The following is a 12,512-nucleotide window of genomic DNA, read 5'->3' on the forward strand; positions in this document are numbered from 1 at the left end:
CAATCGTAAAAAAGTAATTTGCCCCTGTCAACGATGGTTTCCGATATTTTCCCCAAACATCACAGTGGATCAATTCAAAACAATTGGTAGTTTTAATACTACTAATTGGAAAAGGTAATCGAGTGAGTTTGGCCTTATTACATGAATCACAAACTTTGTTCCTAAAACTTGAAGAAACTTCTTTAAGAAAATTAACACGAGATAATTTTATGTCGGATGCATGCCCAAGACGTTTGTGCCATGCATCGATCGTTACCGCCATCGCCTTTCTTTCTTCCTTTATTCCCTTCATCCAATGGAGACCACCATGGCAATCACCCACTCCAATCAAGTTCCTCGTTTTTAGATCCTGTATAACAAAGAAATCTGGGAAAAAAGTTACTGCACAATAAAGATCTTTCGAGAGTTTTCGAACCGATAAAAGGTTGCACTTAAAATTTGGAACAAAAAGAACTCCTTTAATGTTGATTCCACCCTTGAAAGTAATTTCTCCTTTCCCTTTTACAGGGATTGATTCCCCATTAGGAACAGTGACAGGCCTTTCATTATTATTAATTAATAACTTGTCAAGGAGGTGACTTTGGTGGGTTATATGGTCGGTGGCACCTGTATCCATAACCCAATCATCATCATTGGTATTAATTCTACCTGCCATATTAGCGACAATAGGTTCGTCATGATTTCCCCTAAACAATTTCAAGAAATTAGCATATTGTTCTTCCGTCATTCCCGGTATCGGGCACAATTTTGTTTCCACCATGGCAGCCTTTGGTTTTGGCTTGTCTCCTTTTCCTTTGGCTGGCCACCATTCAAGGTAACCGATTCTTTTGAAACATCCTTCACGATCGTGCCCTTTCTTTCCACAATGGCTGCAAGACTCAGTGGAAACGGTGCCTTTTTTCTGTTTTTGTCCATCCCTTTTCTTGTGAGTTACGTGTCGGTTCTCGCCTTCCTTGAAAGCTGGCTTGGAAAGCAGCCACTTCACGGGCCGGTTTCTTGGAAGCGGTAATCATTCGTTGCTGATCATCCTCCGCCACAAGATGATAGACGGTGCTCAACTTTGGCGTAGGTTTCATGGCCAATATTTGTGTCTTTATAACACTGAATTGATCATCAAGCCCTATAAAGAACTCGTAAGTTCTCTCCTTTTCTTTCAGTTCGGTTAGCTTCTTTTCGAGACCACAGGAACAACCATTACAGGAACATCGAGGAGTGGGAAGAATTGTCTCCATCTCGTCCCACAAGACACGGAGTCTAGTATAGTAGGCTGACACGGTGGTGTCATCTTGTCGAGTGTTGTTCATTGCCTGTTTTAGTTCGTATGCCTTGGGAGCGCTCTCCTTTCCGAAGCGTTCCTTCAAATCTTGCCAAATTTCTGTAGCCGTTTTTGCATATTTCACGTTGTTGCGAATCTCCTTCTCCATCGCCGTGGTCAGCCAACCTTTGATCATCGCATCGCAATGCATCCAAGGTAGATATTTCTCAGATTCCGTCTCTAGTCTTTTGATCGACCCATCAACGAAACCGGATTTGTTCTTGGCGAACAATAAATTCATCATCTCTTGTTCCCAATCGTTATAGTTCTTGTCGGTCAGCACTTCATTCACGTGCATCTGTTTTGGGTAGTCGGAAGCATGTAGGTAGAGAGGTGAGTTGTGATCGATGATCTCCTTCTCATTCTGGTTGTGGGTTTTGGTTGCATCGTCGCCGACCATAGAGGTCGATTAGGATTTTCTTTTCTTTAGTTTCTGGATCGAACGCTTTGATACCATAAAGAGATTGATACCAAAAGCTTAATTTCATTATCAAAAGGAAGTTTACTTATACAACTGTTACAGCCTTGAATCAAGGAAAGACCAATAATTAAGGAATAAAAAAAGAAAGACAATATATGATTGACGGTGAATAAGGAAAATTAAAAGGTTTCTAATACTTTACGACCTTCATCTTTTTCAAACCCCAACTCCTCACCACCATCTCTCCTTCCAGCCACCAAAAATCAACCACCAACACCACGATCAGAAATCAAGGTTTGTACAATCATCCTTACTGATTCTCAAATCAAATATATATCAAAAGCTCACCATCAGCTCCCCATCGCCACTTTCTCATAGATTTGGAATGTCGCTCACCTTTTTCGATTGTCGCCGCCTCGACAGCTCCGACGACAAGTCCTACGACAGCTCCACCAGCCGTTATCGTTCATGTTGCAGATTCGGTGAGTTCCCTAGCCGATCTCGTCTCCTCCTGCGTACCACTAATCCTTCCATTTTATATGTTTCCATAGTCAGTGAAAGTGATGCAGTAATGGCGATTGCAGCTGTACCATGAGTCATAGGACTTGGTGATGGGTTTTAGCCATAAGAACTTTCCTATGTGCGCATGCAAAACCCTAATGCTTGGATCTAGGCTTTCTAATAAACATGCTTTGAATCCAAGACTTCTAATGACTAATTAGGTTAAATAACAACATTGAAACAGATCTAGAATCATACCTTTGAGTTCCTTGTTGATCTTGAGGTCTTGGAGCTTCTAGAGTCACAAATGTCACTCCTCTAATGGCTTACAAACACCAAAGCAAGGAGGATGATTTGGGAGAGAGGAGAGGGGAGGAATTTCGACCAGAGTTCTCTTACTTTAGGAGATGTTTTTAATTCCTTATGCCATGGGGTCTATTTATACTTGTAGACTCCTTAAGGGTTACAACCTAAACCCTAATTGGATAATCTTCTCTTAAGGCTATCCAAATCCATTCCATAGATAAGCATATGGACGATTTTAGCTATCCTAAATCTCTTAGAATTCGTCCATACCATATCCAAATGGATTTACAGTCTAAAGCTTAACTATCAAACAATTGACAGTTTATACCCCTTTATTTAATTAATCTCTTTAAGTCACCAAATTAATTCTAATTAATTCTATGACTATATTAATCAAATAACAAATATATTATTCATTATAATATATTAATAATATTTACTCTCTCTTAATAAATCATCCTATCAAGTTGCTATGGTGAAGGCAACCCAAAAGGACCATGCACAACCGGATCAAATACTTGCCTAATATAGTTGCAGCCTTAGACACTATTCCAACAGTCTCCCACTTGGATAAGTCTAGTAACTATACAAGTACAATTCGGTTTGCAATCGTAGCTCTCAAAGACGCTGTCAACTCTGATCTAATCAATCTTGTCCTTTAGATAAGGGAGCGTACAGTCCTCTGTTAGATATCATGCTGACAATCCTATGGAATGGTTAGTCAAGCATTTAGGTTTCTCGATCTCTGATTTATTTGACATAGAACTTAATCGAACACATCAATTCAGTTCTGACCGGGCCCGACACATAAGTCAAATCAAATCATCGAGCGGCCGAGATATCGCTTTTACCTTCTTAGATAAAAGTTACAGATAAACTTCGACTTATATGCATCTACTTATTCATTTACCAACTATACACAACAATACGTTTTATAACACCAAGTTACTGATGCGTTTTCGTATTATCAATGTACAATCAATCAACAAATAATAAACCATATATCTAGGTTTTAAGACTATATGATATTATCGTCTTGCGATCACCTTTTATATCGTATTCCATAAGGTGATTCCAGCAAGTGCAGGTTTATTCCAATGCTCAAAACTAGTTCATAAGCACTCATGAACGTTGCAGCAATCCTTTGCTATGTCTAACACCATTTAGACATTCTACACACCAATTCATGACAATCTTCATTCATATCTACTCCCAACATATGAACGATTGTGGACCATTTGAATAATTCGATTATTCTTAATAAACTCAATTATTCTGGAAGTCAAAACATGCAAAGTGAAACAATAGGTAAACAATTAACATAAGACAGTAACATTACTCATAAATAAAACTTCTTTATTTAATCATCAAATTTCAATTACATTTATCTATTACACGTTTCTAATACTATCTAATCTATGCTAATATCATCCTTCAGCCCAATACTCCTAGCATGCTGCAAGTGCTTAACCCTACTCAGTCCCTTCGTAAGCGGATCTGGTGGGTTATCTTCTGATGATATCCTCTTCACTACGAGTTGTCCTTCTTCTACACGATGTCTAATAAAGTGATACTTTCTGTCGATATGTCTTGATCTACCATGATCCCTCGGTTCCTTGGTTAAGGCAACCCCTCCTTCGTTATCACAGAAAATCTCCATGGGCTCCTTTATGGCAGGTACGACTCCAAGATCACCGATGAAGTTCTTTAGCCATATTGCCTCCTTCGACGCTTCGCTCGCTGCAATGTACTCTGATTCGCACGTTGAATCAGCTACGGTTTCCTGCTTGGAACTCTTCCATGTCACTGCTCCTCCACTTAGGGTAAAGACCCAGCCCGACTGCGAACGGTAGTTGTCCCTGTCGGTCTGAAAACTGGCGTCACTATACCCTCGCACCTTCAAGTCATCACTCCCTCCGAGGACTAAGAACCATTCCTTCATCCTCCGAAGGTACTTAAGGATGTTTTTCACCGCAATCCAATGTGCCTTGCCAGGATTCCTTTGATATCTGCTAACCATGCTCAAAGCGAAGGCTACATCAGGGCGAGTACAAGTCATAGCGTACATGATTGAGCCAACTGCGGAAGCGTATGGTACTCGGCTCATTTCTGCTATCTCAGCTTCGGTACTCGGACTTTGAGTCTTATTCAATTTGGCATTACTTTGTATCGGTAGTTCTCCCTTCTTTGAGTTTTCCATACTAAAACGTTTTAGTACTTTCTCTAAGTAAATATTCTGACTAAGTCCAATTAGTCTCTTACTTCTTTCTCTTACTATCCTTATTCCCAAAATGTAAGAAGCCTCTCCGAGGTCCTTCATAGCGAAGCACTTCCCGAGCCAGGACTTAACTTCCTGCAGAGTCGGGATGTCGTTTCCTATGAGTAATATGTCATCGACATATAGAACGAGGAAGCTTACTATACTCCCACTGGCTTTGACATATACACAAGATTCGTCTTCACTTCGTACAAATACAAACTCTTTGACTTTTTCATCGAAGCAAAGATTCCATCTACGAGACGCTTGCTTAAGTCCATAAATGGACTTCTCAAGCTTACACACTCTATTCGGATGCTTCGGATCCACAAACCCCTCTGGCTGAGCCATGTAAACATCCTCAGCCAACTTTCCGTTAAGGAAAGCGATCTTGACATCCATTTGCCAAATCTCATAATCATGAAATGCGGCAATTGCTAGCATCACTCTAATAGATTTAATCTTTGCAACTGGTGAGAAGGTCTCATCATAGTCAACTCTGGGAGTTTGAGTAAAGCCCTTCGCGACCAATCGCGCTTTATATGTGTGTACGTTTCCATCCACGTCAGTCTTTTTCTTGAAGATCCATTTGCACCCAACGGTCTTACGTCCGGGCACATAATCAACCAAATTCCAAACTTGGTTATCATACATGGATTGGATCTCGCTATCCATTGTCTCTTTCCGCTTTGCAGACTCCGGGCTTGCCATGGCTTCCTTATAGCTATTAGGTTCATCAAGGTTTACTAGTGTACCATCACTAATATACGTGTCCCCTTCGGTAGTAATATGAAAGCCATAAAACTGGGGATGAACTCTAACTCTATCGGAACGTCTAAGAGGTAGGGATTCGTCAATCGGTTCAACCGGAGTTTCCTCCTCGGGTTGAACGCCAGCGGTAGAGGTTCCTTCATCTATCGACTCTTGAATCTCTTCAAGTTCGATTTGCCTCCCACTGTCTCCTTGGCTTATGAGTTCTCGCTCTCGGAAAACTCCTCTCCTCGCAACGAAGACAACATTGTCCTTCGGTCTATAGAAGAGATATCCAAAGGATGTATGCGGGTAGCCGATGAAAATACATCGCTCACTTCGAGGTTCAAGCTTGTCGTGGGTGTCTCGTCTTACGAAAGCCTCGCAACCCCAAACCTTGATATGTGCTAACGAGGGAGCTTTCCCTGTCCACATCTCGTGAGCTGTTTTGTCAACCTTCTTAGTAGGGATTTGGTTAAGGATATGGGCGGCAGTCTCTAAGGCATACCCCCAAAAAGAGATTGGTAGCGAAGCACGACTCATCATAGAGCGAACCATATCCAATAAGGTTCGATTACGCCTTTCTGCCACACCATTTAACTGCGGTGTCCTAGGAGGCGTCAGTTGTGAAACTATTCCACACTCCTTGAGATAATCGTGGAATTCAAGACTTAGGTACTCTCCTCCTCGATCGGATCGAAGCATCTTGATTTTCCTGCCCAATTGATTCTCCACTTCATTCTTGAACTCTTTGAACTTTTCAAAGGTGTCTGACTTTTGCTTGATTAGGTAGATATACCCATATCTACTATAGTCATCGGTAAAAGTCACATAGAAGCGGTTCCCATCCTTTGTGGTTGATCTAAACGGTCTACATACATCGGTATGTATTAGGTCCAATAGACCCTCGCCCCTTTCACATGTACTCATGAAGGGTGACTTAGTAATCTTTCCAAGCAAACAAGACTCGCATGTGTCATCTTCCCTAAGGTCGAATGACTCCAACACTCCATCCTTTTGGAGTTGGGCTATGCGTTTCTTGTTGACATGTCCAAGACGACAATGCCACAAGGATGCTTTATCCATACTAGTGGAAGAATCAATATTCAAAACATCATTTCCTAAGTTATCAACAATCATAATGGTTTCATATATTCCATTACATGGTATAGCTTCAAAGTAAAAGACACCATTTAGATAAGCCAAAATAGAACCATTCTCATTATTAAAAGAAAATCTAAATCCTTTTCTATATAAACCATGAAATGAAATGATGTTTCTAGCCATTTCTGGCGAATAGCAACAATTGTTCAAATCTAAAACCAAACTATTCCTAAGCACTAAAGAATACACTCCAATCTTGGTCACAGGCGACGATCTTCTGTTCCCCATGATTAGATTGATCCTTCCTTGCTCCACATCCCTACTTCTTCTTAGTCCCTGCACATTAGAACAAATGTGATAACCACAACCGGTATCAAGAACCCAAGAAATAGCATGATTAGAATCGTTAGATTTGATTGTGTATATACCAGCGAAAGATGGCTTGATCTTTCCTTCTTTGATTGCTTGCAGGTAATCCGGGCAGCTTCTCTTCCAATGTCCTATCTTGTGGCAGTGGTGGCACTCTGCCTCCTTCGGGTTAGAGCAGGGTTTAGCGGGATCAACTTTGGTCCCACTAGAAGAGGCACCGTCTCGGGCTTTCACCTTGCGATAGTTCTTCGATGAAGCTTTCCTCTTCTTTCCCTTCCCTTGTTCAATAGCCAAGACAGGAGCAGCGGGCAGATTGGGAGTAGGTGCAACAGACTTGTCCTTGAAGTTGCTCTCAGCAACCCTCAAGAGACCTTGGAGCTTGCTTAGGGTGACCTCTTCTTTGTTCATGTGGTAGGTCATCCTAAATTGGTTGTACATCGGAGGCAAAGAGTGAAGCACCATGTCGATCGCCAAGTCTTCCCCGAAGTCAACATTTAACTTGCGAAGGCGGTCGACATACCTTTGCATCTTTTGCAAGTGCACGGTAAGACATTCTCCATGACCCATCTTCGCGGAAATCAGGTTGGTGAAAATCTCATAACGCTCTTGTCTCGCGTTTTGGTGGTACCTCTCCAATAAGTCTTGGTGCATCTCGTACGGGTACATGTCCTCGTAGGACTTTTGGAATTCGGAGTTCATGGTGGCGATCATGATGCAATGTACCTTCGTTGCGTCTCGCTCATGAGTTTCAAAGGCGGTGATTTCGGCTGGAGTAGCGATTTCGGTGTTGATTTTCTCGAGCTTCTCATCAAGGACATACTCCTTGTCCTCATAGCGAGCAATGGTGCGAATGTATCTTATCCATTCGCTAAAGTTCGTTCCATCGAAGGTGACCTTTTGGCAAAGGCTCATCAACGTGAAAGAACTAGCAGCAGTGTTGTTTGCGTTCGACATCTATAATTAGAAAAAGGACAAAGATAGATTAGAATAAGAATCCCTAATTATCACCCAATAAGAAAATTAGGGCTAGGATCCAACAATAACATTTACATATTAGAAAAGGGATGTCGTAATCTAACATGCAAATAAATTGAAGGTAAGTGAATGACGATTCACTAATTCTCCATCACAAAACTTAAACTATTAGTCCTAAGTGTTTTTGAGAATTCCTAGGTTCGGATGAGATTCATTGAAACTATTCAATGGCATGTTTAAATCTCGATATGCCCCTCTCGTTTGTGACTGGGATGCCGATGATCACAAAGCGGGTGTGAATTACCATGCAAATTCACATGGTGCCTTCATTGTAACGATCACCTATTCGATGTGCCGGTAAGCCACACACGCTCCATCGAACTATGATAAACAATGAATCACCCTTTGCCACCTTCGCTTAGAACCAATTAGTGTGCCGGTAAACCACACACGCTCCACTAACATCTTAGCAAGGTGCAAAGTGTAATTTCATGGGATTGCATCAATTCACTTTTCCTAAAGTAACTAGGATTGGGAAATTTTAAAAATATGTGTAGTTACTTTGTATTTCTTATTATACTTTTAATGAGAGGATGAGGCTGCCCTATCCTACCCGTTCGGCTAACGACCCTCCACCAATCAAGCAAGCGGTGGGTGTGAGTGTACACCCATTAAGCGCCATTTTATAGGCCGCAACCTTATACCCACCTTATAGATTGGCTTCGTGAATGAGGCCTACTAACAGTAAGACTAGCATTTAGTTATACATATATATATATATATATATATATATATATATATATATATATTATTCTAGTAATATCATATTAGTATAGGGTTGTATTTTAAAACTTTTAAAATCTAGGGTTTGAAATTTAAGTTGTCTAAATTAAAACTTTTAATCACAAATATAAATTTCAAAACTTGAGGGTAGGTTTTAAACATTTAAAACATGGAGGATCAAATAACAAATAATTCCAATTAACAATTAATATCCTAATTATCTATATTTGATTTATTCAACATTTCTTTGAAAGATAATTACCAAAATAATTAAAATAATTAATTAATTATCATATAAGGAAATTAAATATTTAATTAGTTGATAAATATCTTTTGCTAGATCAAGATAATAGTCATATATATCATAAAATCGGATTTATGTTGATCTATTATGATTAAGGTAAGTTTCCATAAGATAAGCACAAAGAAATCCCGAATCTGGTCATTCCTGACGCCTGGACTCGCCGAGTGCACAAGGGGACTCGCCGAGTCAGGCCTACTCGCCGAGTCCACCTTGGGACTCGCCGAGTCAGTGACTCAGAAACCTAAAAATCGAATTTTGCAGGTTTGTTTCAGTTAATCAAGCAACAATTTAAAGAAAACCAAGCTAGGCTCTGATACCACTGATGGGTTTTAGCCATAAGAACTTTCCTATGTGTGCATGCAAAACCCTAATGCTTGGATCTAGGCTTTCTAATAAACATGCTTTGAATCCAAGACTTCTAATGACTAATTAGGTTAAATAACAACATTGAAACAGATCTAGAATCATACCTTTGAGTTCCTTGTTGATCTTGAGGTCTTGGAGCTTCTAGAGTCACAAATGTCACTCCTCTAATGGCTTACAAACACCAAAGCAAGGAGGATGATTTGGGAGAGAGGAGAGGGGAGGAATTTCGACCAGAGTTCTCTTACTTTAGGAGATGTTTTTAATTCCTTATGTCATGGGGTCTATTTATACTTGTAGACTCCTTAAGGGTTACAACCTAAACCCTAATTGGATAATCTTCTCTTAAGGCTATCCAAATCCATTCCATAGATAAGCATATGGACGATTTTAGCTATCCTAAATCTCTTAGAATTCGTCCATACCATATCCAAATGGATTTACAGTCTAAAGCTTAACTATCAAACAATTGACAGTTTATACCCCTTTATTTAATTAATCTCTTTAAGTCACCAAATTAATTCTAATTAATTCTATGACTATATTAATCAAATAACAAATATATTATTCATTATAATATATTAATAATATTTACTCTCTCTTAATAAATCATCCTATCAAGTTGCTATGGTGAAGGCAACCCAAAAGGACCATGCACAACCGCATCAAATACTTGCCTAATATAGTTGCAGCCTTAGACACTATTCCAACACTTGGGTGTTCCCTTTAAGTTTGAGAAATGTGATTTTAACTTTTTATGGAGTTGTTGGATTAGTGTCTAAGTCCATAACTATTTTGGTATGTACTTGACCCGATTATGAGCATGGTCCTTTTGGGTTGCCTTCACCATAGCAATATGTAGGTTGAATTGAGGAGAGAAATGTTTAATTATGATTTATTAATACATTATGAGAATAATATATTAAAGGAGAAATCATATTGTTTAATTAATACTGGTCAACAATTAATTAAGAATTAATTTTGTGGCCAAAAGAGATTAATTAAACTTAGGGGACTGGATTTGTAATTATAAGATAATTGAAATTGGTCTATGGATTACCTAAATAATATAGGTTGGATGAATTATATGGGAAGCCCATAAAGAATACGTCCAAGGGATATGTTAAAGGAGTCCATGGGCTGCTTAGGGCTTAAGCAGCCAAATTAGGGTTTCCTAGTTGTAAACACTTCCTTTAGGGTTTACAGTCGGTTTTGGTGCCTCCTCTCTCCTCCCTCTTCATCCAAGTTGCTTAGTGGTGTTTGTGACTCCATTAGAGGTGCAACACTTGAGGCACTAAGCTTTTCTGAAGCCAAGGAATTGATTGTTATTGATACATAACAACCAAGGTAAGATCTAAACCCTAATTCATATGTTTATTTGATTACTAGTATGCTGGATCTAGGGTTTGTAAGTCTTGGATGTTTATTGCATGTTCAAAGTAGAAAAACTAGATCCAAACAATTAGGGTTACATGAACACCATAGGATTGATGTTATGCTCAAAACCCATCATGAGTATCTATTCACCCGGTGAGTTCATCATAATGACATGATTTTGAAATGTTTGGGTTAATCTAAGTTACATGAATCAACTATTTGAGAAGGGAGAAATCAGATTTATTATGCAATGAATGATTATGACAGATGATATGAGTTTATGTGGTTGACTGGAAACCATAAAGAAGAAGAAGAGGAAGAGTTTAGTAGATGAACACACACACACACACACTTATTTTGAGTATAAACCCTAACTGTGTGCAATTTCCGGTGAGATATGGGGATCTACGGACAACAATGAGCAGATCATACATATGTGCATTTCGATTTAGAATGTGATAAATTCTCTCTATAATTCTACTTCTATTTTGTGGGTCCTTTTAGTCTCCACACATTGGGTTCTTATAAGTATTATGATAAAGAAGAAATTCACATGGGGAGGGGGATCGGAGGTAGAGTCACCAGGGATGATTAGGGATGATGAGAATTGGACACGCGAAACGAGATCTGATTTTAAAGCTTAATGTAATATGATACTTTGGTAAAATAATAATAATAAAACATTGGCAATAGTCAAATGAATAAAATAATTGTCAGCTACACAAACACAATTCATTACACAATTCTTTGCTTACATACAATTATGAAACAAAAAAAAAATAATAAAATAAATAAAATAACAGCTAAGTTAATTTAATAGTTGCTTCCACACTTCATCTTTTACAAAATAAATAAATAAAATAACAGCTAAGAGTTTCTTACACTTTCTCACCCAATTTTACACACAAATACTCTTTCCCTTCACAGCCAAATTCTGTACAATCAAAATCATGTCAAAAATCAAACACCAAACGAAACAATCGTTTCACCCTCCATCAATTTCTGTGAAAACAAGAACAAAAGAGTTTACACACAAAAGAAAACGTGTTTGTAATTTTTTTTCTTAATGGAAGCTGAAACAAAGAGAACGACAGTCCTCTTTCGATCATTCTTCTTTCCCACTAATTTCAGCACATTTTTGCTTCATCTTCCTTCCCTGTAGAATGAAACAAACAGAAAACACCCTATGATCGAAATTTCCGCCTATTTCATAATCATTTGTGTGGATTGCAAATCACAAAAAAAAAAAAAAAAAAAAAAAAAAAAAAAAAAAAACCCGAAGCAAGAAAATCTATCGATCTCTTGATATGGCTGCTTGCCTGCTTCCGTTGATCTTCTTCCCTTCAATCATTCAAGATTTCGAAGACCCATTTTGACTTCTACCCTAGTTCTTCACGGCCGATCAAAGAACGGAGACCCTTCCCTCTCGCACTTCACTTCTTCCTGTCGAGCCTCACTGCCTCGTTCTTCTTCCCTTCTTCGGTTCACTCAAACGAGGGTGTTTCCCCTTCTCACCCACGACCCAGCAGCCCCGGCACCTCCCCCTTTCTTCCTTTCCTTCGGTCTCTTCGACCCAGAGACTCCTCCCTCTCGTGAATCAACCGACGAAGCGCGCCTCCGAGCTTTCGTCTTCCTTCATTCTTTGGTTTCGTTCCCCTCTTCCTTGCTCAATGAACCAACCGGTCGT

At 39.3% G+C, this 12,512-nt stretch overlaps 1 protein-coding gene across 1 annotated transcript; it reads right to left on the reverse strand.

The window, feature by feature from the left end:
- Positions 1–878: 878 nt before the first annotated feature.
- On the reverse strand, positions 879–1,715 carry LOC111891088 (uncharacterized). Its single transcript, XM_023887177.1, has one exon. It carries the CDS (start codon positions 1,713–1,715, stop codon positions 879–881), a length of 837 nt encoding a protein of 278 aa, XP_023742945.1.
- Between the last annotated feature and the right edge of the window lie 10,797 nt (positions 1,716–12,512).

This window comes from Lactuca sativa, chromosome 7 (genome assembly GCF_002870075.4).
Source record: "Lactuca sativa cultivar Salinas chromosome 7, Lsat_Salinas_v11, whole genome shotgun sequence".
Classification (NCBI taxonomy): Eukaryota; Viridiplantae; Streptophyta; class Magnoliopsida; order Asterales; family Asteraceae; genus Lactuca; species Lactuca sativa.